The sequence below is a fragment of the Camelus dromedarius genome, chromosome 16 (genome assembly GCF_036321535.1).
Source record: "Camelus dromedarius isolate mCamDro1 chromosome 16, mCamDro1.pat, whole genome shotgun sequence".
Lineage (NCBI taxonomy): Eukaryota > Metazoa > Chordata > Mammalia > Artiodactyla > Camelidae > Camelus > Camelus dromedarius.
The window spans coordinates 22,821,583-22,849,349 of record NC_087451.1 but is presented as its reverse complement, the minus strand read 5'-3'; the positions used below and the strand labels follow the sequence as shown (position 1 = coordinate 22,849,349).

At 47.3% G+C, this 27,767-nt stretch overlaps 1 protein-coding gene across 4 annotated transcripts in view; it reads right to left on the bottom strand.

The window, feature by feature from the left end:
- ARHGAP44 (Rho GTPase activating protein 44) overlaps positions 1 to 27,767 on the bottom strand; it is a 102,482-nt gene that overhangs the window by 33,339 nt on the left and 41,376 nt on the right. For 3 of the 4 annotated variants that reach the window (XM_031467587.2, XM_031467588.2, XM_064495275.1), the window contains exons 2-6: positions 16,618 to 16,657; positions 16,158 to 16,262; positions 8,576 to 8,652; positions 4,216 to 4,327; positions 2,395 to 2,471 (exon numbers count right to left, since the gene is read on the bottom strand). In XM_031467587.2, the coding sequence (XP_031323447.2) occupies positions 2,395 to 2,471; positions 4,216 to 4,327; positions 8,576 to 8,652; positions 16,158 to 16,262; positions 16,618 to 16,657 (411 nt within the window). The remainder of the gene's footprint in view (positions 1 to 2,394; positions 2,472 to 4,215; positions 4,328 to 8,575; positions 8,653 to 16,157; positions 16,263 to 16,617; positions 16,658 to 27,767) is intronic. The other variant, XM_064495276.1, reaches the window with a different exon arrangement.

Sequence of the window (27,767 nt, the reverse complement as noted above, 5' to 3'; positions counted from 1 at the left end):
ATTACCAAACGCAGGCCCTGAAAGAAGGTTCTAATTCCACTGAGAGGCTAGTAGCTTTCATAGGAAACAGCAGTGGGGTCCTCTCCCACTGAGTCTGTAAACTCAACAGCTTATGGGGCCCAGCAAGGAAGAAGAATAAGTCAAATGGGTCAGTATCTTAAAAACTAGTCTGCCCAATCCTTTATTTCATACCTGTAATAGGGACAGGAGATAGAAAATGATTTCCCACCTCTACGAAAAACAGCCGTGTCATCAGGACGACAAAGGCAGCTGATGCCTGGCTACGGTCTCAGGAAATCAGGGGGCGCAGAGAAGGGAGGGGGACCTGGTGGGGGTTCACTGGGGCGGTCGGAGCCGATAAGCTCCAGGCAGGAGTGAGGGCCATGCGTTGCCAGATGTTTCAGTGGACAAGCTGGAAACTGTCAAGTGAACTCATCAAATGAAATGTGGCAACAGATTGAATAGTGTCCTCTAAACACTACGCAGGCCAGCAGCGTTCTGACCAAACCAGACAGCTCTGCGGGCTCCAGCTGGTTCTTGGACCAGCCAACGTAAAGGCATAAAGGGTGATGTTACCCTCATTTTGAGAAACAAGAATCAAATGACTGTTTTCTCTGAATAATTCTTCCGTTCTCTTTTGTTATGTGCAGGAGAAACATAAGAGGATGGGGCATTGTAATACCAAAAATGGAGAAATTAAAGTTCTCTTTGCTATTAGCAAAAAGCAGTAGCATAATGAAGGTTTCGCTGTCACTTAAAAAGTGCACCCACGGGAAAACTAATTAAAAAGACTTCAGAACCTCAAGGTGGCTTAAAGCTCTAGAGACGGACACATGTCTGACTGAGGCTCCTCATCCAAGGTGAGAATTCAGCGCAAACTAGAAAGGAAATATTCTGTCCCAAGATGTAAAAAGTCTAAGCTAACAGGTAAGGATTAGTTAAAAAAAAAAAAAAATCCCTGGGCAATTCTTTTTTATAATGGTTTGCCCTACACAAATGATACATTTAATTAATACCTCCCAGGCTTAGTCAAATAAGATATGAAATGCCACAGCTGTAATTTAGATCTCAGATAATGAACACACTCCCATGGTAGATTATGGAATGGAGTTGTCACCACCATCTGACTCAGGCTATCTGAAGAAAAAAAAAAAAACAACTAACCAATATATAAGTGTAAAAAATAAAGGTGACTTTTAGGGTTTTACAGATCTGGATTAGACTTAAAAAAACCCCACAAAAACCCAAATTACCCTTAATATGTATATTAAAACGAAGACATCTTCCAAAGTTTTCTCTTTCTTTTCTCCCTATCCCCCTTAATTTTTTCCCCTAAATTCTGTCCTTTAATCAATACCCTGGTAGTCTAGAACATACACCTTTCATCTCTCTTTATAAGGAATTTTACTTGTAATGGATAAGGGATCTAGTTTTATATTGTAAAATGGTGATAAAATGACCCCAAATTGCCCCTTTGTGGAAACTGAACAGCAAAATATCAAGAGAAACCTGGAAACATTTGTGTAGGTGGGAATCTGTTGGGAAAAGTGACATTAATCATGAATTTTGAGGTTTGAGGGTCTTCTCAGCCAGATGTACCACATGTAAACTCAACAACTGTCCTGCTCTGTTAAGAGAAGAAATAAGGCTTCTTGTCTAAGAAGAGCCTGACCTTTGACGTCTAAAGAGGAGAGAGTTCATTTTTTCCCACTAAGATACCTGATAATGACCCCATCATTCTCTGGGAAAAATGCTATCACTCTAGGATTTGGGGGAGATGAAGGCAGAATACGAGCTTTAAGGAAGGCTGGTGGAAAGAAAAAGACTGGAAATAAGGGTAAGACATTTCAGAGAAGACGCACACACCATCCAACCTGCCTCTCTGCTCCTCCTCTCTCTCCTTTGCTCCTTCCACCCCCGCCACACTGGCCTTCATTCTGTATCCTGAATACGTCAACCTTATTCACGCCACAGGGCCTTTGCACCTGCTGTTCCCACCTTTGTGGACAGTTTTGCACCAGATATTTGCATGGCTGCCTCCTTCTCACCACTTATGTCTCAGATCAAGTGTCACCTCCTCAAAAAAAGCCTTCTCTTTCGCTCTGTCTAATCCTGCTGCCCCCTTCTCCACATCCCCTCTCCAAAATCCATACGACTTATAGCTGCTGAAGTGGCCTCATGCGTTTGTTCTCTTGCCTAGCATCTCACCCCCAAAACAGCCTCCCTGAGAGCGGGGCCCTGTACCCCCAGCCACTCTCCTGACCTTCAGCACTTGGAACAAATGGGCGTAAGAAACCCTGATGAATGAAAACGTTCACACACAAACCTCTACCCACCCAATACGATCACCGCCCCCTCAAAGCAGCAGAAATGCAAACAGCCGCCCGCCCGCACCTTGTCCGTGAAGCGTCCATGTCCAGCACCAGCTTTGCGAGGTGCTTCCTCTGCTTCTGGATGTTGGGGATTTCCACCTGCAGGCACAGGGGAAAAGACGCAGCTGAATTGAAGCCCAAGACAGATTCCTAAAGAACTGCTGATGGCGCCCCAGTGAGTCTGCTGGAGTTCCCCCAAGCCTCATTTTCAGAGGAAATTCTTGGTTCCTTTGCCTGAGCTGCACCCTGGTCCTTCCTCGCTGGACATCCGCCAGGCCCTGCCTGCCTTATCCTCACTCTCACCCGGCCGGCAAAAGCAGGGACTCGGTCACCTGGCTCAGCTGCGTGAGGGCCCAAGGTGGGGAGAAGGCAGGCAGAGCGAACATGCAGACCTAGTTCAACACGGACAGCAGGATGGGGAACTGGCCTCAGGAGACCTGAGGTGCTGAGGGGAATGCAATTAGGGCATATTCTTACAGAAAGAGGTTTTTTCTTTTCCCCCTAAAGAATGAATACACATCGTCATGGCATCTCTCAGCAATAGGAAGTTCTTCCACAGTGGTTGTACGTGGATGCTCTGAGTCCTAAAAATGGCTTTAGTGAACATTCCAGTGTAGGATTTTGGTTCCAGATTCCAGCAAAAGTGGGGCAGGACGTGAGAACTTAAAAGGAGAAAATGTGAGGGAGTTGCCCTGCTGTAGGAAGCGCTCTGTGGACACTCTCCCAGGCGGGGATGCTTTGGGCACTGAGCGCACTGACTTCCGACAGAAGATGGATGTGTCACAGAGCCCAGGGGCAGGGCCTGGGGTGCGCGCACGTCTCAGCCCTGGGCCGGACCTGCCCGAGGGCTTGGGCTGAGACCCCAGAGCTCGTCTCTAAGGAGCAAGGGTCTCTAGGGGACGTTCCAGGCTGGGGGAAGACCTGTGCCAGGCTGGCATCCGAGAGCTGGTCCGTATCAAAGCAGCATACCTAGAATGTTCTCCCTGAATCCTTCTAAGCCCTTCAGTAACTAATCACCCACTCGTCTATCCCAGAAATTGCCCCAGGGCACACAGAGGGGCTGGGGGCAGTCCAGAAAGGCAGCCAGACAGGGTCTAGGGCAGGGCTGTCCCCTACCGCCGCCTTCGGCCACCTGCGACAATGCCGCTGTGAATTCAAATGAACCAAAACTCAACAGAATTTAAAAGTTTAGTTCCTCAGCTGCACTGGGCACATTTCAAGAGCTCAAGAGTCCCAGGTGGGCGGAGCACCTCTGTCAGCGCAGGCGGCCCTAGGGGCCGCGCCCCGTGGGTCTGCCCAAGTTACAGGGGACTGACTGGGAGGCGGCCCGGGTTCAGGGTAGATAGAGACCCCCAAGGATTTTCCTTCTTACTTGAAAAAATTTCACTGGTTGAAGCTACCAGAGCTGTCACATTAAGGCTTCTTTTTAAGAAAACAGTTTTCTTTGGAGTCCTTTAAAGTACCAAGGGCCCTATATAAACAGAAGCTGGGAGAGGGCCTCCCAGAGTCTCCTGGACACGGGTCCCCAGCACGAGCTGGTTTCACGAAGATCTGAGACGCGTGGAGGGCAGGGGTGGTGATGGTGGCAGAGACCCCGGGGGGAAGCGGTGACACTGACAGTTTTGCACCTTCACCCACAGAAAGGCCAGCAGAGGAGAGCGTAGGTGGGCAAAGGAGGGGTGCACACAGCTCCAAGGGCTCCCACGCTGGGGAGTCCTGTCCATGTGGTCAGCGGTAACAATCCCCGGTGAAAAATGGAGCCACAGGGTAGGGTGAGGGGTAGAAACTACAATTCGGCCAGAGGAGGAGGGCCCAAGGGCCCAGGCTCGCTCCCGCTCCTGACCTCGGCCAGCAGAAACAGGGGCTCGATCACATCTCTCTCGACTTGCAATTCAAAATGGATCAGCTCCTGAGCCAGCTTGTCCTCCGTCTCGCCACAGAGCTTCAGCATCTTCCTGCAACAGAAGGGAGAAAAAAACTGTCCTGAGCACCTACAGGGTGAGAGAGGGCCTGTGTCATTACGCCGTCACCTCCCGGCCAGGCAAACGTCCACGAGACAGGGCGAAGGAAGTAGCTGATGTCCACGCCATCCACTCACGGACTTGCTGCATTCGTGTTCTCTTCTCAAGTGAGCTGTTTCCACACGAGGCTGAGAGCCGACTCCACTCAGCCTCCCCCCGACCCGTGTCCCTCTGGACTGACGCTGCCTTCTCCCCCGGGGCACGGCTGCCTCCCCGCAACCTCCTGTCTCCGCTTCCTGATTCTCTCTCTCCGTCCTGGGTTGGATACCCTGTTTGTTTCCTAAACCCCTATTCCCACCTGTCTTGGTCACTGCCTCATTATGTGGCCCATCACACTGAGCTTTCTAAGAAACAGGGTGTGGGGGAGGCGATTTTTTGACCCCCTGGGTGCCCAGTGTTCCCCTGCACCCTTGTGTTGACGGGAGGCTGGACGGGAAGTTATTTCCTACTGTTCACCTTCCTCCAGGGCTTTGGAGGCACTGTTCCATCACCTTTCAGCTTCCTTTATCGCTCTTGGTAAGGCTGCGAGAACTCAGACTTCTGATCCCTCAGATGTGACCATTTCTTCTCTAGAAGGTGTAGAAGCTTTTATCCGTCACATCACTCACGAGTGCTGAGCCTGGCACAGGTTTAATTTCTCCTGCTGCTTTAGGAGCTCAAGGGGCCCTTTCCACATAGAAACTCACAGCCTTCAGCCTGGGGAGCACTTCTGGATCATCATTTCAACTGTGACCATGATTTCTTCCTCTCTCGTTTTCTCAGAACCCCTGTTATTCAGCCCTAACACTCCCTGGGGTGGTCCTCTAATTTTCCAACTTTCCTATTTCCTGTGTCCGTGTCTTTCACTCTCTTTTTGGGATGACTTCTTCCCCTTCTGCTACTGAGAATGCTGTGTTTTTCATTTCTGTGAGTTCGCTTTTGATCTCTGAATATTTCTTCCCTGTATTTCTTAATTAACATCCTTTTTTTTTATTATTATGAATGCATGATTTTCTCTTATCTTCTGAAGATGCAATACCTTAATGACTGGTACCCCTACACCCCACTGTGGCCAGTGCCCCAGTCGAGAAACGCTGTTTCACCCTCTCCTGAGGATACAGCTCCAGGCTTCTGCTGGGGATTGGGGCACAGGGATGACCGTGTCTCCGGGGCGCAGATAAGGGCTGGGTCTGAGTTTTCCAAATGGCACCTGAGTAGCTTCCCACCCATGTTCATGATTTTAATCGCCACCCCATCCCCGAACACCCCCCAATCCTGAGATCCCTGGTGCAGCCAGTTCCCCAGCCTGGTCAGCATTTCACGGTCGAAGCGTCTCAGCTCTCTGCAAATCCTGCTTCTGGCCTGGGAGTCAGCCTTCCGGGACTCGCTAAGTCAGTTCCCAGTCATGCACTTTACAGCGCACGTAAGGTTCCTGCTCTCGTCTTTTCCCGTTTTTCCTGCCTTGTGGGTTTCTGTCTTTTAAGAGAAAAAAAAAAAAAATCCCTTGACTGTAGTGGGTTTGGGAGGGAACAAAATTAGATGTGCGTTCAGTCTGTGTCCTCCATCCTTCACTCTCCACCTCACTCCATCACTACGTTTCAAGCACATCTCTTACAAAGAACGTACAGCGGGATTCCACGTTTCTCCACCCGAGAGTCTCTGTACTACAGACACCGGAATGTATTCCATTTCCTCGTGCACGGCTACAGACACACATGCGGCAATTACGGTCACCTTCACTTCCTGTTTTCTATTTATTACACTTTTCTTTGCTTACTTTATTCTCTTTTAGTCCCTTCTCTGGGTTTTCTTCCTTTCCATTTCCCCTTCCATCCCTTCACTAACTTTGAAGTTACATATTCTATTTCTATTCTCTTCTTGGTTACTCTTACTGTTCTAACACGCACACTTCACTTTAACTTTAAATGTGATTTCTTTTTCCTCCTTTCATACAAGAGCTTGAAACACTCATGCCCTTTCCAAAGCTTTGTATTATTATTTTCTAGTATTTTAGTTTCACGATGCTTTAACCTCCCCCCCAAATTAATGATTATCATATTGCTATTTCTTAATTCAATGTTTAATTATATTTCTTTACACTGAAGGGTAGCAGAACACACCTCTTGGCATAAGATTATTTTGAGTTGAAGGCAACTGAGAAGAAGCAGATACCAACAAAGCTCTCTGCCTTCCCACTATTTGCCTAAAAGCAAGACATCAGTTTGTGAAGGTGTCCCCTCCCTCTCCACCAGGGAAGATGGACAGTAATCACTAGGAACAGCTCGAGACCCTGATCAGCCTGGAGACAGCACCAGAGGGCTCTGCAGACCTTACCAACTCACCCTTATCTTCCATTAGTTCCTCTGTGTATTTGCCTCCCCACACTGTGTTGCCTTGGAAACACACATCTTTTGCTCTGTTGTGTCACTTCTCTAAAAATTATTGTTCTTCAGCCCAAGTTCCAGCCACCCCTTCAAGTTACTCATCACTGAGCACTCCCATGGGTTTGCGCTGCACGTGAATTAAATGTGTATGCTTGTTAATCTGTCTATGGTCAATTTAATTTGCAGGGCCCTGGCACAGAACCTAAGATGGGAAGAGGGGGAAAAAGAATTATTTTCACCCCCTACACCACCTTCATTATTATTATTTTTTTTAATGCTATCTTGCTACTGCATTTCATTCTTTTCTTCTGGACATAACCTATTTCACGTAACCTTACCGAGTTTTTCAGTGTGAACATGCAAGTAGCAATTTCTCTAAATCTTTGCCTGAAAATATTTTTATATTCCTTTTTTTGTTCTTTTTAGGGTGGAGAGGTATTTGGTTTATTTTTAGTGGAGGTACTGGGGATTGAACCCAGGACCCTGTGCATGCTAAGCACGTGCTCTACCATTGAGCTATGTACCCTCCCTACTTCTTTTTTTAATTGAAGTATAGTTTCTATTTCCTTTTATGCTATCCTATTAGCTTAGGTTTACAATGTTGTGTTAGTTTCTGGTGTACAGCAGAGTGATTCAGTTATACACATACATGTTCATTTTCACATTCTTTTCCATCATAGGCTATTAAAAGGTACTCCCCCCACTTCAGCTTATCACTGAAACCAGATATCTGATATTTTCCCTCACCACTTGAAGATATTCCTCCAGTATTATCTCCTGGCATTCATTTTGGCTCACAAATCGTCTGTTTTCAGTCTAACCGCTCTTTTATAAGTAATTATCATTTTCTCTGGTCGACTTTAAATTTTCTCCTTCTTGTTAATAATGTGTAATTTTATGGCAATGTGTCCAGGTTTCTTTTTGCTGGTCTCAATCAGGACTTAAATCTTAAGACTCACACTTTTCCTCAAATCTAGAAAAGGCAAATTCACCCACAACCCTCCCCTACATCCTTCTTCAGGAGCGGCTACCGCGCGCAACACCGCATCCCCGCGCCGCGTCCCGCCGTCCGGATCTCCACCTCATGCTGCCGACACCCGCACCTCTTCTACTGTGTTCTGTTCTCTCCAGTGGCGACTCCAGGTCTGTTTTCACGTTCACCAATTTCCACATTTGTGTACCACTTCCAGTGTCTCTCAATTAACTTTTTAAATGATAATAAATACAATCTGAATTTTTAAAAGCTCTATTTGGTTTCTCTTCAACTGTGCCTCTTCTTTATTCCCCCTAATATTGTTTGATTCTTTTATGAAGAACTTTTTGTCTTTATTAAATCTTTAAATTTCATTTTCTTTATAGTTATTCTCTGTTTCCTTTCATGTTGTCCTATTATTTTTCGTTCTCAGGGTCTGATTCTCCCACTGACTCTGCCTGCTGGTTCCCTCTCAGGATGGTTCTATTTTTAATTTGTTTTTATTGGGAGCTCAAAAATCAGCAAGGGTTGTTCCTCTGGGAACCCCGTAAGTTCTGACATGTGACACTGAGAGACTTCTTAGCCGCTTCTGCTGGAGCCCGAGGGATTTCAACTGTCCCTCAGCAGGTCCATGTACATTTCTCCCTCTGGGAGCCGCCTCCTCACAGACAATAGGACTCCGGGACCTGGGGGCTCAAGTTCTCACTGGCAACCTTTCCTTCTTCCCCATCCAGTACCAGCCAGACTGCAGGTGTCCTCACTGCTTCCCTGAGGTGTTCTAGTCCCCTCTTTACGGAAGGGGACTTACCTAGACTCGGCACAAACCCATGCATGGTATCACCTTACCCAAGAAGTGTGTCATCTCCCAGGATAGCTGACCCTTCCATCAAACACTGAGCCAGTGTTGTCAAAGGCAACTTTTTCTGAAAAGGAAAAAAAAATGTGGTCATGAAAACTACTTTAACAGTCACCCACTGACTCTACAAATAGCAAAAAGTCAATTACTTGCCTAGATGTCATATTAGCTAAGAAACAAATTGACTTTAAAAGATGTATAAAACCTAAAAATTCATAAGACACAAAGTTTGACTCAGATGTCAAAATTCAGAAAATTAAAACAATTAAATTTGCCAATTTGAAAAACAACCCTAAGGGATGCATGCTGCATTTTAAAATAAACTGGGACAGGGGCAAGGAAAAAAAGATTTCAAAATTATATTAACAAAGATTTGAGCAATTATTTAATATCTAAAAATCAATCTCTCTCCTGAGAAGCGTATTAGCTCCATCTTATAAACAAGGCAACTTATGGTCAAGAAAGAGAGAGAAACGTTCACAAAGAATTACAGTGCAAGAAAAGCAAGCATTCAAATAAAGTCATACTGCAAAGGAGATGTGCAACGGCCAATAAGCCCAAGAAAAGGTGCTTCATCAGGGAAACCCAAACCAAAGCTGCAGCGAGAGACCACCTCACACCCACTGTAATAAAATCAGCAATATATTTTACAAATACGGAAAATAAGTATTGGTGAGCACGTGGAGAAGCCTGAATTTTCATGCTTTGCAGGTATAAATGTAAAATGCTGCAGCATCATGGAAAAGTTTGTCAGTATTTCAGTAAGTTAAACAAAATTACTATATGGCCCAGCAATTCCACTCTTGGGTGGGCACTCAGAATAATTTAAAACAGATGGTCAAACAGAAACACGTGTGTGATGTGAACAGCAGCACAATTCACAATAGCCAAAAGGCGGAAATAGCTCAAATGTCCGTCAGTGGATGAGTGAGCAAACTGTGGTCTAGCCACACAATGGAACATTATGCAGCCATCAAAACAGAATGATGTCCTGACCCCCGCGACAGCATGGGTGAACCCTGAAAGCAGCAGGCTAAGTGAAGTAAGCCAAGCACAGATGGGCATATATCGTATGATTCTATTTATAAACAATATCCAGGGTGAACAAATCCAGAGACACAGAAAGCAGGTTCGTGGCTGCCAAGGGCTGGGGGCAGGGGGTGAGGGGAAAGACCGCTTAACGAGTGGGGGGTTCTTTCTCGGGTGACGGAAATGTTCTGGAACTAGACAGTGGTGGTCGTTGCACAGCACTGTCAGTGTGCTAAATGTCACCGAATTGTACACTTTAAAATAGTTAAAATGGTAAGTTTCATGTTACGTGGGGAGGGAGGGAGGGAGGGAGAGGGGCCAGAAGACAGAAGCAGGCTGCCCCCAGGACTGCAGCACGATCCATTTTCCCTCCTAAGTGTCGACAAGCTCTCTCCTCTCTGAGCCGAATCCGTCCAGCACACACTGGAAACAACAAGATAGGGACAGCTAGCCATGCTCCAGTCTTCCGGTCCACACTGCCTCGCATACAGGTCTTCAAACAGGGGGCGACTGAACTCCTCCCAGCCCAGAGCAGAGCCTCCTGCCTTGTGACCCAGACAGCTGTGGCTGTAACCGGCTTACCACCCACAGCGAGTGAGGGGAAGGGCGGGAGATGGTGGAGGCGAGGCTGTGCAGGGCCTCTTCCGGCAGGGGCAGGCGCTGGGGGACCACCGGAGGGCTTGTTTAAGAGCAGCATGATCAGATTATAATGACTCTGTCCCAGGGGAGGGTTTAGCTCAGCGATAGAGCATGTGCTTAGCATGCACAGGGTCCTGGGTTCAATCCCCAGTACCTCCACCAAAAGATAAAGTAAAAAACTAATTAAAAAAATACATAAAGAAACCTAATTACCCCCCCCCCCCCCCCGCCAGCAAAAGCAATAAAGTAACTCAGTCCTGAGAGAGAGGCAACTGGATGGCCTGAGAGAGGGACCAAGCTGGAGATGGATGTTTACAGCTCTAGTCTGAACATCCCCAGGAGACCTCAGGCTCTGGGTGTCTCTAGGGAAGACCACGGCGGTAACCCCAGAGTAGTATGGAAGGCCCTGGGGCCCCTGGGGCAAGGCCAGGTGGAAGGAGCCCAGGACACCTGCTGGGTAAGGCCCTCGACGGGTCTAAACTAGACCCCCCTCCCTGCTCTGAGACACGTCCACTTCACAGCCGTCAGATGCCTGCACTCGAGGGATAATTTTATTTCCCCATCATTTCACATGAACTAGGACACTCTTCTTGGTAAAAAACTAGACCAGGCAACTAAGTATTAAATGTATCCAATTTCAACACCACTTTCTAGCTGTCCTACAAAGCTATTAGGTCCAAGTTTCCAAAGACTTAATTAAAGGCACAGGAGCCGTATCTTAGGAGAGCAACTACCTCCATCCTCACCTTTAAAAAAAAAAAAAAAGTTACCTAAAGTACACGTTAGAACACTGTCTAAAATGGTTGAAGAAGAAAAGACAGAAAGAGTTAAGCAGGTATTTGCTATGCTCAGAGAGAAAGCACAGATTAAGGTATTAGAGTTCTTAACCAGGAGTAATTTTTGTCCCCCTGGGACGTGTGACAGTGTCTAGAGACATACATGATTGTCACAATGTGGGGAAGGTCACCGGCGTCTGGTGGGGGGAGGTCAGGGGGCTGCTACACAGCGTACAATACATAGGACAGTGCCCCGAAATAAACAATTACCTGGCCCCAAAACATCAAGAGTGCCAAGGTTTTGGTTTAACAGAACTCTTCAATGTGCAAGTTCCTAAAATATCTCAGTAACCAGCCAGTGAAGATGCTCCTCCCAGAACGTCAGCCACGGAGTTGGTCGGCTCACACGGGAGGACCACTTCGGTCTACGCCGAGCACTCAGGATCCCACGACCCTCCTGCCTCCAGGGCAGGACTGAAGCCTTTCTGAGTCCTTGAGAATTTGACCAGGAAGCAAGGCGAGAGAGGAGATTGCCCAGAGCGGACTACGGGCAACTTCTTTTGGAGAAATATATCTACCCGTAAGTGGAGTTCTTCCAAATGCAGGACAAAATTAGTCTAATCAGTCCTGTCAGACCTAACAGACTGAAGGTCAAGATGGACAGACCAAGAGCGGCACTGAGGACATGAGCCAGCAGTCTGGAGGGAGGTGCTGACGGGCAGCCAGGCGTCTGTGCTCCAACATTCACGCCGAAAAAACCAGCTTGAAGTGGTCTGCCTGGAGGAGCCCTGCTTCTGAGCTGGGGTGGGGGTACTTTGTTTTCCAGTCATTTCTAGTCACTTAACACTCACTGATGATTTTGAGACACTTTAAGGTGGACAAGAGAGTAGGTTAATTGAGAAATGAGAGAAACATGAGACAGCTATTCCTGTTTCAGTTGCCTGTTAATTTTAAGATTGTAACATAGAGAATAATCATTCTCTGTTTCCAATGGGAAGCAAATATATGCATATGGCACAAAATACAGAAGGTGCTGGAGGGTTTACAGCAAAAAGTCTCCTCCCATCCTTAACCCCCAGCCACCCGGTTCCCCTCACCAGAAACCATGACAGTGACCAGCTTTCTGTGTATCTTTCTGTAAATATTCCAGGAAGGTCCAATTATGTGTGTGTGGGTTCTTAATGGATATGTTTTCCCTCACAACTGTCAGCACACGAACCACCACACTCTGCTCTCTGCCTTCCTCCACGCAGAGATACGGTTCGTGCCATTTCCTACCAAGACATACAGAGCTGCCTCGTCCTTTCTTCTAAAGGCTACGAAGACCACTGAATGAAGATGACGTTTACTGAAGCAAGTCCTGCACTGACAGTGTAACTGTCGCAAGCCAGGCCCTGTCCCTGTGGCTCCGAAACAAGAACTCACTCCGGGAGGGACACTGAGGGCAATGTCTGTGCCCGGGTGCCCAGGGGCACAGGCGTTAACCGGGTGACCCCTCCACTAGGGATGCGTTTTGACTCACGCAGATGCTTTAAGAATTCAGAAATTTGAAGGAAGCCACCGGGAGACAAGGGGAAGGAAGAAATGGACCTTAAGGTGACACACCTTCATGTCCACACAGGGGCAGTGACAGTCAAAGGCGGGAAACACGTAAGATGCTGGACTGCAACCCATGACACTACCAATTACGTCTATTTCCAAAGAAATTCTCTGAGACGCGAGGATAGCTCAGGGCTCACGAGACGTGGGCCGGTTGCTGATCTTACTGAAGCGAACGCCCAGCTGTAGCCGAGATGCTGTTTGCTCCCTTCCCGAACTCCGCTCACCCCGACTCCACGCGGGAGGGTACTGTCTCTGAAGCATTAAACTGCCCACAGGCCCAGAAAAGCTGCCGCGATGTGTTTCTTTCGCTGACAAGGACCGGGGCTGAGAGAGTCACCTGACACCCAGGGGCTGTCAGCGCCCAGGGAGAGAGAGCTCCGCCCTGACCCCTGGTTTTCCAGGTCCCTGAGGAGCTCCTGGAATACACCCTCCCCTGGTTCTGGAGGGCCGACAGACCCTGAGGAGCTCAGGGAAGGGAAGACAGAACGTTCCAGGGTTTGGAAGTAGTCGATCTGACTCGTCTGAGATGACTGTTCTAAAATTATCTGAGGCATCGGCAGCAGAGTTTGTAGGATGACTCAGAGACAACATTTTTATTCTAATATCCACTCTGTTTCCCAAATACACACACACACACACACTCCACGCCCTCCATCTCTGAGAACTGCCGTCTGCCATCCTCTAATCCAGGCGGACTTGCTGCTCCCGGCTCAGCGGTTCTCCGCGGCGGTTTTGGGCTGGCGGGGCGGTGGGGGCGAGGGGGACAGACCCTCAGCAGCAGGATGCACTCCTTTACTGTGCGCACATGTCAAGCACTGTGTAGTTTGCATGCGTTACCTCGCTGAACTCTCAAACAAACCCCTAGGTAAGAATTCATCGTTCTTATTACCATTTTCCAAATGAAGAAACCAAGGCATGCGGAGGTAAATGCCTTGTCCAAGGTCAGGCAAAATTAAAAGCCGGAGAGCTGGGATTTACCCTTGGAGAGTCAGATCCCAGCACTGAACCTCAGCACCATCATGCTAGACTGCTTCTGTGAAGAACGGGGAAGATTCAGACTGGCCTGGTGTTTTGGGCAGTCTGTGCCTAAAATACTCATGGGCCATCCCAGAGTGACCCATCTGTTTTTAGCACTGCCTACATGTGGCAGGCCCTACTGCAGCATGAAGAGTGTAGCCACAATGGAGAGACAAGATCTCTGCTCCCAGGAAGCTCACAAAACAATGATGAGGAACAGACACGGGGCAAACGATGCACATGATGAGTTTAGAGAATGACACGTGCTATGATGAAAATGAAATAGGGGGAGGCGACCGAGGGAAGGAGGGAGCAAACGCATTAGGTGGTAAAAGAAACTGTCCTAGCAGGTGAATCCTGGCCAGTCATGGCAAACCCATTTCTCTCTGACACACATTCACCTCAACCTCCTTTTGCAGCTAAGGAGACATTAAAAAAAATCTGGACAAGACTTTTTTCCCTGCCTGGTAAAAACAAAAAGAGCATGCAAGGATAGTTCATCCTCTCACCACATTCACACTTCTTGCCTTTGATGTGGCTATGTGAAGATGTGATGCCTGGAGCTGCAGCAGCCACATTATGACTATAAAGAGAGGACTGAGCGTTGCAAAAATTCTGAACAAAAGGTGATGAATAAATCTTGGGACCAACTACTTCAGACATCTTGTTAGGTGAGGCAGCTAGTGCCTTTTTTGCTGAAGTCACGATTAATCAGTGTATCAATTATGTCTTTTTTTTCTGAATTCTGAGTCTTTGTTTGTCATCGAAGGCCTTGCTGATCCCAGAAGGTCTGCCCCTCCCAGGATTAGCCAGTTCCAGGGGACAGTATACAACTCACTCAGGAGTCTGCCTCTCAAATGTAACCAGCCAATCCAGAGCCCACACCCCAACCACCTCCTGTACCAAGATCTCACATTCCAGGCACTGTTCGCCTGCCCTAATCACCCCGGAGCCAGGCACAAACAACTAGAGACAGCCCTTACGCCCCAGACCCTGAGGAAATGAATGAAACCAGCCAATCCTAAGCCTGATTACCCTGCTTCCTCCTTCACTTCCCGTGGACGCCACATAAAGGCTCTGGATCCACATTTTCCTCCCTCCGCCTCCTGACGGACCCTGGTGCTTCCCCTGGTGGCCCTGCACGGCCCACGTGCCCCCTCCTCTGGGGAACACTGGGTAACCAACTGCCTTTTCAACACCAGTCATCCCCTGCCCGATTCCAAATTTTGTATTAATTCATGATGCTTCAGGAGACCCGAATGCTTCCGAACTGATACAATTTGCAAGACCCTCGCTCCAATTAAAGTCTTGTGACTTGAGGTAACTCTCCCTTATCCCAGAAGGGTAACACAAGCAGTAATCAGCCTACCGACCCCAAAGGTCAGCTTCTCGGCTCCGCACCAACAAGCAGGTGCCACCCAGGACACCAAAACACACTGGACTGTTGACCAGTTCTTTTTCTAAAACTGCTTTTTGGAACAAAAGGAAGAAACTGGGTCAGAAGCTGGCCTGGCTGCAGGCCCCCACCCAGAACAGCTTCTGGAGTCCCACATACATGAGGTTTCATGGCAAACCCTGCCTTTAGACTGCCAGGGTCCCCTTGCTGAAATCCCTAGTACACAGCAAATTATCTCCACAGACGCGTTCCAAAGCTCTAAACGTTTTATTTCTACCACACATATGTGATTCCTGCTGGAATTTTTAAGAAGAAACCAGGACTGGGAAGAGAAGGTGGGGTGACTGATAAAGCTGGTCCTGCAGCATGAGATGGGATGAAGCATCGGGGTGCGCTCTGGGGCCCCCAGGGGAAGTGAGGCCAACAGAAGCTGGGAGGCTCGGGGCGCCCACCAGGGAGCAGAAGTCAACCAGCTTGGGTCAGAGAAAATGGAACAGACACCGAACACGTCGATCAGCAACGCAACGAGGAGAGAAACCTCCTGGATTGCACCTCCCCTGTAGCAGCGCCAAGAGAACATCTAAGAATATCTTCCCGTCTCTCGCGGAGTTGAGGGGGGTGCGAGTCAAGAGGGAAGGGCACCTGCACGACTGCTCACCCCAGGACCGTGCGACGCAGTCACACGATGTGACTAACGCCCGCGCCTGCGAACGCAGGTTATGTACAAGGACATCGGGGCACATCCACCGGGTTCCCTCCACTGCTTCGTTATAGCGAAAACAACTGACAGGTGACTGTAACCCCCAAAACCACAGCATGATTCCCCCCCAACACGCTCTGAAGATGCTCCGGAGGCAAACGGAATCTGTGAGTGAACCGCAGTAAGGGTAAGAGACGGAAGGCTTGCCTGACGGCAGGATCTCAGCGGCGGCGGGGGGGGGTTGCCCCCACCTGGGGAGGGCAGGGACAGGGGCAGTGACCACATCCGCCTTGGTGGGGGGGGGGGCTTCAGGCAGGGAGGAAGGGCAGGGAGAGCAGGAGGGGCTGCCACGCCGCAGGACAGTCCTCGCACATCTGCCCGGTCGGGGACAGGCAAGGTTCAGCCACACTTACGGAGCGCTTGTCGGCCTCCGCGCCTTGCTGGCCCTGCAGACATGCCGTGAGCTTCTTGTGTGTGCTGTGGGAAACCTGCTTCACCAGCTCCAGACGCTTCTCCACCTGCGGACAGAGTGGTGGGCAGTGCCCCGCGTGAGACGAGCTCCGGAGTGGGGTCGCGGGTCTGGACGGTCACCGCAAAAGACTGACTCTTGTTTCTGCAGAGACCACATCCAGTGCTGGAGAACCGGGGTGGGGGCGGTGGCGATCACAGACTCAGGGACCCTCTGCTAACCGTGCGCCGAAATGCCTCCTGAAAAATCTTACCCAAACCGGTGTTTACAATACAAGGAACTATTGCACAGGATAAAAAGTTGTGTCTCTAAACTGACTGGATGGAAGAGCGCTGGGAACGGCCTGGTTGCAAAAGGGAAAATGCCTCTGGCATCTCTGAGTTATAGGCCAGTGACAGCCTTACCTGGAGAAGATCTTCACTCAGAACTTCAGTCTTTTCTGCCCTAGAAAGAAAAATCAAGAGACATATCAGACTCAAAACAAAAAACCAAAAACCAAATCCTAGGACTATAATCCCCACTCTCTCCACTTACAGAAAAATTAGAAAAACAGAGACATTAATAGCAGATATTTCTAACAAAAGAAAATACAGACAGCACTGCAATGTACTGGGAGCCTTAAGTAACCAGCATCTCAGAAAAAACACAGTAAACAAGATATTCGGAAGAGCCTCCTGCTACAGACTGGAACCTGGACGAAGCACACGAAACACACGCCTTCTGCCTCCAGATGTTTTTTTCAAGTAGTGGACTTAAGTAGGTTTCCCCCCACCCACCTTGGTCTTCCCCAAACAAACAAGCGAAAGGAGTGGAAATCTGAGCTGCGACCAGTAAACAGCAAACATGGAGGCAGCACGGAGTCCTGGCGACCAACACCCATGCCACGGCCGAGGGCCGCTCCCAGCGCGAGGCCCACCGGAAAGCGGGGGCTCGCACTGGGGATCAGCACACTCAGGGCGAGAACCCAGACGCCAGCTGAAGTGTCCCCTCCTGTTAGCAGCCCAGCTCACGTGGGCGGAGAGTGCAAATCTTCTTGGAGCAAAGCAGCCCCAGCTCACTGCCTCGGGTTCTCAGGGGTGAGGCTGTCGATTTTTCTCACACACACACACACACACACACACGCGCACGCGCGCAAATTCACATGAAAACAAATCATCTGGGCTAAGAGTACACAGAAAGGAGAAACAACGCAGAGAGAGCCTGAAGGACTTCAATGTAACACACACACGAAATATTGAAGAAAAGTGATACATTAAAAAAATACACAAGAGGACTTCTGCTTCTGGGAAGATGGAGTGAACACATCCTACCTATTCCTCTAAGTACAAACAAAACCCTAGGACACGATGCTTCAAACAAGAAAACTCAGCAAGGTGGAGAGAAGACGGACTGGCCAGGTACCTCCAGACCTAAGAAATGACAGGTGGAGATTTTTTGTTCCATACAGTCCAGACTTGCAGTTTAAGAAGCTGGTGACCTGAAATGCCCATAGGTCCAGACACAGCAAGCCCAACAATAGCCCGGTCTCTGTAAAAAGGACCAAGAAAGGGACAACCTAGAAAGACAGAAAATTTGTGGACAGTAACTGCTCACTCCAAACACCACAGAAAAACTGAGGCTCCCACCCACACACGCCAGCAAAGGCTGAGTACGGTGCCTAGACCCCCGCCCCTGCCAGCCTTGACACGGCGCCCAGCCCACCCCCCCTGTCCTCGGCCAGCACGGGAGCTTCAGAGCAGGGTGAGTGTGGAGCTGGGACATGTATCACTCCCGGGCAGTGCCAGTGGAAACCACATGGGCAGCCCGGACATCCACCCTCACCTGGTGGCGACAACGCATCCTTCTGCTTCCCCATGGAGAGGGCGCCACAGGTGGCCCAGCGGAGAGTCCAGACTTCCACCACCACCAAGTGGTAGCAAGCCCACCGTCTGCCAGGGTAATCAACAGAAGCCAAGTGAGAAGCAACGGGGAGGCACTCCTAGCCCTCCCAGCCGTGGAGGTGCCGGGGAAGACCTGACGGGGAGCCAGAGTCCCCACTGCCACCCAGGACTAATGAGGAACACCCCTCCTTGGTGGGGGAGGGGCACGGAGGTCAAGCGGGGAAGCGGGACTTCTACCCACAATTGGGAATAGCAAAGCAGAATTTTACCTTTCCTGGCTGGCTTTAGAGAAAGCCAGCTGCAGAAGAAGCTTAAAGAAGATCTGGAGCCTCATAAAAATACTCCCAGCATCTAGGTTTCAATAAAAAATTACTCATATCATGAACCAGAAAAATCTCAAGGTGAATGAGAAAAGACAATCAACAGATGTCAGTCCCGGGATGTTTGAATTATGTGACAAAAGATTTTAAAGCATTCCTTATGAAGATGCTTCAATAAGCAGTTATGAACATGCCTGAAATAAAAGAAAAAAAGATCAAGTCTCATAAAAGAAACAGAAAATAGAAAGAACCAAATGAAAATCTTAGAGCTGAAAAATGCAATAATTTAAATTAAAAAATCTCAGTGGATGGCTTCAACTGCAGAATGGAGGGGGCAGAGGAAAGACTCAGATGAACTGGCAGAAAACACAAGAGAAATTCCCCAGTCCGAACAACAGAGCTAAAGCAGACCAAATAAACAAAAACAAGGTCTCAGGTACGTGTGGGGCTATAACAAAAGTTTAAATATTTATGTCATCAGAGTCCCAAAAGAAGAGGATAAAAAGGTAGGGCTAAAAAAAAAAAAACAAAAACAAAACAAAACAAAAAAAAAAACTCAAAGAAATAATGGCTGAAAACTCTCCAAATATGGCAAAAGACATAAACCTACACATTGAAGAAGCTGAGAAAAATCCCAAACAGGATAAACACCAAGAAATCCTCACCAAGGCTCACAGTCAAACTTCTGAAAACTAAAGACAAAGTCTTGACAGCAGCAAGAGAGAAATGATACCTTACTAATAGGAGAAAACAAGTGTAATGACAGCAGATTTCCTATGAGGAACCACGGAGATTAGGGGGAAGTGACACCTTTCTCAAGTACTGAAAAGAACCGTCAACCTAGCATCCTATGTTCAGGGAAAGCATCCTTCTGGGGTGACGGAGGAGGTCAAGATATTCTCAGAAAGAGGAAAACTAACCAAACGTGTCTTCAGCAGGTTCTACCTTAAAGAACTGCTCAAAGAAGTCTCTAAATAAGAAAAAAAGAAAAAAGATGAAAGAAAGAACCTGGAGCTATTAGGAAGAAAGGAAGGAAAAGGTGAGCAAAATCGGTAAATATGATAGACTTTCTTCTCCTCTTGAGTTTTCTAAATCATGTTTGATGTTTGAAGCAAAATGTATAACACTGTGTGATGTGGTTCTTGATGTATGTCAATTAAATATTTAATACAATTATATTAAAAATAGGGAAGAGTAAGGGGACATAAAGAGAAGTGAAATTTAGAGATTTCATTCAAACTGGTAAAACAGTAACAACTAGAACACAGGAAAGACTTCAGGAAATAAACTCTGTTAGAAGTTCCTGGGGAGGGGGGGGGGGTGGCGGGAAGATGGAGAAAACAGAGTGGGGAAATTATTTCGAGAGAGAGAGAGAGGGAAATTTTCCAAAAGCTGAAGAGATACGAGTCTTCAGGCCGGTAGGGCCTGCGAGAAACACAGTGAAAGTAAAGAAACCCTAAAAGGCTGTCAGAAAGGAGGAGGCTATCAGGCTGCAACAATCAGACCAGCAGCGAATTTATCAGCAACAACTGATGCTAGAACGTAACAGAGCAATTCCAAAGTTCCAAGTGAAAATTCATTTCAATCTAAAAAAAAAAAAAAATTTATTATGGTAACTTATCAGTCAAGTACGGAGGCAAAATCAAAACATGTTTAGAAACAAAAAAGGAGGTTACTGCTCTTTCTGAGAAAACCCCTCAAGGATGCACTCCAGAAAAAATAAGGATGAAACTTTAGCCCAGTAAGAAATGACAGAACCAAACCTGAGACCAGCAAGAGGAAATTCCAGGATGTCAGACCCGCAGGAAGCTCAGAGAGCAGTAAATCCAAATCAGAACTCAGGGGCCTCTGAGATGAAGAGTAAACAAAATAGATGAAATGAGTAAGCTGGTAGATATGAAGGCATACGATTCTCCCAATAGGGAAAAAGATGAGAAAATCCCAAAAATTCTAGGAGAAGTGCCCAAGAAAGATACAATTCAAATATGAATCCAAGTAAAGTAATGCATGGTTGAACAACCCACAGAATTTAAGAAAAGAGAATCCACTTAGCCTTGGCACTAGGCAAAGTGCCAAGTCTCCTTCATCTGAGCAAGTATCTTTATGTTGGAACCACAGAGAAAGAAGCATTAGTGACCTATTACTTGGCGGTGCAATGAACAACATTTAAGTAGCTATAAAAGAAGTACTCAGTTGATTTTTGAACTTTTAGAATCAACCTGTGAACAAAGCATAGAAGGCATAATTATGTTAATCACAGGAGAGAATGAATGCAAATTTCATCAGTCTTCAAGATGTGAAAAAGAGAAAGAAAGAAAGAAAGAGGAAGGGAAGGAGGGAAAGAAACAAAGAGGGAGAAGAAAAGAAAACAGTTGACAGAGAGAGGTGAATAATGCTCAGGGAAGCCATCCAGGAGAAACTGCACCATCTGTGGCAACTGCGGAGAGGTTTACACATAAGTAAACTGCTGTTTGTTACAACAACTGAAAAAAATGGGCATTGGGCGGGAGGGAAGGCAGGTGGTGTAATAGAATCAAAACCCCATCTCCCCAACAGGAAGTAAATTGTATGTTTGCATGTGTACAACAGAGAACTAACAGGATAAGCATGTTATTTAGAAATGTGGAGGCAAACCACGGAGGAATCACATACAGAAGCCATGAAAAGTAACTGTCTGCAGGGAGCAGGACTGTGAGCTGGATCAGGGTGAGAGAACTGTGATCTTGTCTTTTCTTTTTTTTAAACTTTTTTCCTTTTTTTTTGATTTTTAGTGGAGGTACTGGGGATTGAAGCCAGGACCCTGTGTGTGCTAAGCACACACTCTACCACTTAGCTATACCCTGCCCACCCCCATACCTTTTCATTCTAAGTCCTTCTTTACAACTTGATTTTTAAAAACCACATCCACCTATTATTTTGATTTTTTTAAAGGGAAAACAGGTGTATTCATCATCGTTGTTGGGAGTATTCAATGGTACAATCTTCCTTGAAGGCAATTAGACAATATATTTTAAAAGCCTGAAAATACAGAAAACCTTTCTCAAAGTAACTTATAAGTTTTTGGAGGAACTCATCCTGAAGGTGTAGACAAAGATTTAACTGTAAGAAAGGTCATCAGAGCACTGCCCTACGGAAGTCTACACTTGTACTTAATCTTTTGTCTCCAGCCTTTCAGTATAAGGATATACTGGGGAAAAAAATCCAAAGATTTCCCCCAGATCCACAGGGGATTGTTTATATGGATGGACATTCACGTAAGTATTAAAATGACAACCTATTTGAATGCAAAGGTACTGAAGATATACTAAGTAAGAAGGGGCAAGCTATGAACCAGGATGTTCAGTTAAAAAGTTACATTTATAGACACTCAGAGGCAAAAAAAATACATTAAAGTCTATGTCAAAGTGTCACTAGTCAGCCCTCTGTTCTTCCCTGTTGTGCTAAATGTTCTAATTCTTCTACAACGGACACTAAGTATTGTGAAATGTATTGCTAAGGTGGTTGCCAGGGGCTGGGGCCAGTTACTGTATCACAAGGACAGAGTTTCAGTTTTGCAGGATGAGGAATTCCGTGCATGGATGGTGATGGTTGCACAAAAATGTGAATGTGATTAATGCCACTGAATTGCACACTTAAAAATGGCTAAGGTGGGAAATTTATATTGTGTGTATTTTACTACGTTTAACAAATAAAAAAAAAATATTTAAGGTGGTGAAATAAGTTGTGTGATACTACAATGATGGATACGTTCATATGAACATTTGTCCAAATCCATAGACTGTCCAGAGCCAAGGTGAACCCGAGGTAAACTGTGGACTTTGGGTGATGATTATGAGTCAGTGCAGGTTCATTCTTGGTAACAAACGTACCATCTGGTGGGAGGTGTTGATAACTGGGGAGGGTATGCATGTGTGGAGCTGGGGTACCTGGGAAATCTCTGTACCTTCCTCTCAATTTTGTTGTAAATCTAAAACCATTCTAAAAAATAAAGTCTTTAAAAAAACAAAATAAAATAATATTACAAAAAATGTAAATTAGAGTATTTTATGTCACGTGTGATAAATGTATGAATACAGCAAGTTATAAATAACATTTCAATATTGCTGAGGCTAACCAAATGAGTCCATCTGTAAGAGGAGTATTGTAGAATCTCTCCATATGTTTTCCCTCATCCCAAGACAGGAATTTCCCTGCTGGTTCCAAAATATCCAGGCATTATTTCTTAATCTCTAATCCAAATCCTACCAATTCCTCATTGCTTCCTTTGAGTCTTTCCAATAATACCAATCTTTTTCAAGGGCGTTTTCAAGCTCCAAGGTTAATATTTTCTTCTCAAAACTAAGATGTTTAAATCTCAAATGTCTTGCTATTATAATAAATCTTTAAATATGTATTTCTTGCGTCCTCTAAATTTTATGCTGGTTTAGGGTAAGATTATATACTTTTAAAATAATACATATATATGCAGAGGAGTAGACATAATATTAATGTGATTAATATGATAAAACAATTCATATTATTAAATTAATAATATTAATTATATACTATATTGTTGTGCATTTTTGTGTATTATTTTAAAAGTCTTTTTTTTTTTTTTGATTTCTCACAGCTTACCGTACATGGACCAGGGTTGTAATGAGCAGCTTTCCCCACGATTTTGGAAGTGGTTTTAGGATGCAAACACAATGGTCCTGGTGATGTCTGATCTCTGGAGTTGTCATGGGATAAACCTGTGCCCCCCCACCTCCAATTCATACACTGAAGTCCTAACGTCCCTTACCTCGGAATGTGACCGTGCTTACAGACAGAGCTGTTACAGAGGCAGCAAAGTTAAAATGAGGTCATCACTAGGGTGGGCCCCTGGCCAGCATGCCTGACGTCCCAGGAAGAGACCAGGACACACACACACACACACACACACAGAGGGGAGACCGTGTGAAGACACAGGGAGAAGACGGCTGTCTGCAAGCCAGAGAGAGACCTCAGAAGGAACCAACCCTGTAGGCTCCCTGACCTCGGACTTCTGGCCTCTGAGATTGCAAGAAAGTCAGTTTCCATCCTTAAGTCCCCGGCGGTGGCACTTTGTGGTGGCGGCCCCGGCACACACACGGAAGCACGTTCTTACATCTCAACCTGCTCTCGACCACCACAAATTCTGAGCGCTAAGGGACCTTTGTGGTTTCAAGGGCGGATTATAACATGATCTCGGCGCCACGGAACAGGGCAAGAGGCACTGCCTGGCGACCACACTCCCCCTCTGTTCGTGGTTTGGTTTGGGCTCTGTGTTTATCAGAGACCACGGTCTGGCGGCTGATAGAACAGGGCCTGCTGTGTTTCCTAAGAGTGAAGGGAGTGAACGTCTCAGGATGAACAGGTTCCAAGCCGTCCTGTGCGGCAGTTTTCATGATCCCTGTCATTGCAGGAAGGTCCTCTGGGGTGGAGTTTAAGTGCGATTCTCTCTGAAGTTAAGGATGTACTCAATGACTTGCCAAGGTCTTTTTCTGGTCTATGGTTCTGGGTACAGTTTTAAAAATAAACCTGTAATCACGTCCAACGGAAAGTGGCTTGTAAGTATAGGTCTCCGAGGTGCACGCCTGATGCTGAAATGACAGAGCACTCTAGACAGCTCTGGTATGACTTGCAGATTTTACAGGGGAGGCCAGCCCCAGGGTCCCACAATCAGGACTTTGGACACATCCGCTAAGGGGAGAGGACCAGGGCCACAAACATGGGCTGACTCGTCACTGGCCTCCTGCCCTTGGCATTTCTGGCAGGGCTCAGAGAGACCAAGAAATGCCATTTTGCTAAGAAGGATGCTGTTCCCTGAAGACCTCCGTCCCCATCAAGGAGAAGCGTCCCCATTCAGACAAAACGTTGCTGATGTCACTGCTTGTGGCGTCTCTTTGGGGAAACTTCCCTTCCCCCAGACACCCCCTGACAACTGCTCCATCAGTTTTCTCTTAGAACCGTTACCCGTCACGTTCCCTAGCCGGCGACAGGAGCATATTCTGGACCACTCGCCCCACATTCTTTTGTCCAAGTGGGACTCAGTCTCCCGGCCGCACCATGAGGGCTTCTGGTTGGAGGTGTGGCCTCAAGTGAAGCTAGGCAGACTGTGGTCCAGGCAGGTGCTGTGGGGTACTCTCAAGGGTAGGGTTTCAGGGGGAAACTTCTCCAAGCAAAGCAATCCAAACCTTGGTTTGTCTGGGGTCAGAAACAGCATGGCAGACAATGACACGTAGGTGAACAAGACACGTGCTAAAAATCCGCTTTCTCCTGACGGTAGGGCAGTCGCCCAGGAGAGGAGAACCCCAGCTGGATTCATAAAGGAACTCCCTCCCCCGAAACCTTAAAGGAACCTATTCTCCCCGACTAACCTGTCAGTAGAAGCTAATTATGTGCCACCCACCCCCACCAAACGAACTTTTACTTCCTCACTCTTCTCCCTGAGAACAAGTAATATCGGTGTCATGAGGACAAATGGGGTAGGGGGCAGCTACCCCCGACCCGCCAGCAGCGGCCACTGCGTCCCGCTCACAGGACCCTGGACCCCAGAGGAGACCAGCCCCAAATCAGACACACTCTTCCCGGCTGGAAGGACCACCAGCAGCCAAGGCTTCCGCACCGTGTCTGGCTTTTTGCCAAAATACTCCTTTCTAACTTTCTAATCTGAATATTAATAATATTTAATCTGTCCTGAACATGGCAGGTTCTCCAAATCCTTCTCAAGCCGTCAGCAGTTAATGAACCCAAGGGGTCTGTTTCGGGTCTGACCAATGCAAAATCTAGTAAAAGGATAAACCTCCCCTTTCAGCTGGGGCTGGATTCACACTGAATGAAGGTCCTGAGTCCCACGTGGGGTGACTGCTCGTAGCTCAAGGCGGTTCATTCCCTTCATCTTCCAAATGCCGGGGAGCGATGCCTGCGACACCACAGTGAAAGCTCAGATCCCCTGGGGACTCGAGACACTGCCCTCTGGGAGGTGCCATCAGTCCCCGAAGGTCTCCTCAGGGAGGATCGAAGCCTGCGCTTGCACAGAACGAGCTCCCCGGGAAGGAGCAGGGGGCGAGGACAGAGGTCCGCCTAGGGCTCAGCTGTCTCTGCCGCCAGGTAGTACCACGGCCGTGAGGCCCGGAGCAGCGAGGCACCTTTTTTTTTTTTTTTAAACAAAGTCCAGCAAGATGTGGGGGGGAGGAGATTTTGGGGGAAAAGTACTGTCATTATACTAGTGATATGTTATTTTCAGAATACAAATTACAGAAAGTAAATCTCCCAATCTAGGGAGGCCACAGGGGCATGCAGACAAGGCAGAGAGAACGCGCCGCCACGGCAGTGTCTGTAGTCACTAAAAACCACCCAAACAAACGCACAGCTGTAAAGCCCGCCCCGGCACCCTGCAGTGTCCGAAACCTGACATTCCTTTAACTTTCCCAACAACCCCGAGGTCGCGACTATTAATAACATCATTTTATTGATGGGGAAATTGAGGTTTAGCGAGTTTACAGAACCTGCCCAAGGTCACCAAGCTTGGAGGAGCAGACTATGAACCAGGCCCACTTTTCGTAGCCTCTGTATTATCACAGCTTCCTAAAAAGTCGAGAAATCCTGGCCATCCCTAGAGTCCCTTCCAAATACAAACCTCTATCATGGAAGGGAGGGGAAAAATAAGCTTCACCTACTTCCCAAGTGCTTAGGGCGAGTTTTCGATTTGGTTCTATACACAACCTTACAGATTTTAAAACACAGCAGAAAAGCATCGCTCTCAGGCCACCTACAGGGAAGCAGAGAGGAAGGACACTTCCCTGCCAGGCCCAGACTTCCAGTTTCACCTGCCCCAACACATCCAGACGCAGCCATCCCGCAGACAGCATGACAACTCCCACCCCTGCAGCCGAAACTGACTGGGGGAGGAGGGGGGACGATTACAGCAAATTAGTCTCTTGGGATTTTAACAGGAGCGGACAGTCAGCTGAGGCTGGACCTGTCAGGGCCAGCGGCTCCGGCGGGCTGTCTGAAGGGAAACTGGCAGGAACAAAGTGCTGAGGGCAGAGAAAGACAAGACAGCCTGCAGGAGGTGGACCCTTGGCTCCCAGCGCAGATCATCTCTCACTGCCGTGACACCAGGTACCCCAGGGGTCAGCATCCCCGAGTGTGTCCGCTACTGGGTGTTTACAATCAAGTGCCCCTTTCTTAATGCAGCTTGGGTTTTCGTTTTTGTCTTTTTCTGCTGCAGTTTACAATCCAGAGCTTTGCCGGAGCTCAAACAAAAATCAGTAGGGCTTTTTCACACCCTCAGCCCCACCCCAGGCATCTCAGAGCCCTACGGCCACGCTCTTCCTGTCACCACGCTTCTGCACTCAGTGCCAGGGCCCCACTGGATGCCCCGTCACCCGGGGTCTCCCAAGTCTTCGACACCAATGGACCACTTAACTTTTGTAGACAAAGAGCCCTCCGATTTTAGACAAATTTTAGTAAGCAGTCCAAGCATGTGTGGGAATTTACAAGACACAAAATCAGATCAGCTGGTTGCACAATAAATAGTGTGAGGGCGGGGGGAGGGTGTAGCTCAAGCAGTAGAGCGCATGCTTAGCAAGCACGAGGTCCTAGGTTCAATCCCCAGTACCTCCTCTGAAAAGAAAAATAAATAAAACCTAATTACCTCCTCCCACCAAAAAAAAAAAAAAAAGATTAAAATAATAATAATAATTAATAATAATAATAAGGCAATGGTCTTGGATCTTGAAAAAAGAATTCACAGACAGGTACAGACACATAATAAAGCATTTCAATAAAATATCAAGTATTAAAATAGTGTGTGGGAAACTGGAGACGCATTTGGACATGTTCAATTCCATGGACCACCCAGAAAAGCACACAGAAAAATGGATTCCATCGTTAGATGTCAAAAAGCAAGATGATGAAAAAAACCAAGGGAGGGGTGGAATGAAGACACTGTATAATCTTAAGGTGAGAAAGGTCTTCCTAGGCAGGATTCCAGAGTTAGAAATCACAGTGTAAAAGATTCTGTGACACAAGTTCCTGAAACCACTACAGGAGAAAAGACACAATAACAAAAGACAAATGACAGCCTAGAAGGAAACTCCTGCAATAAACGTAACAGAGGACCAATGGCTCTTTGCAGACCCTCCGGGGCATTTAGAAAGCCTGGGGTGACACGTGAAGCCTTTCTCCATCTACCTGCAGCCCGAACCTCTCCCCCAGAGGAACCCCTGAAATACGCCCTTCCTGCTCTTTTCCTGTACAGTCAGCATTCCACACTGTGGATTCAAAATAATCGGGAAAAATAAATTCCAGAACGTTTCAGAAAGTAAACTTGAACTGGCTATTTACGTA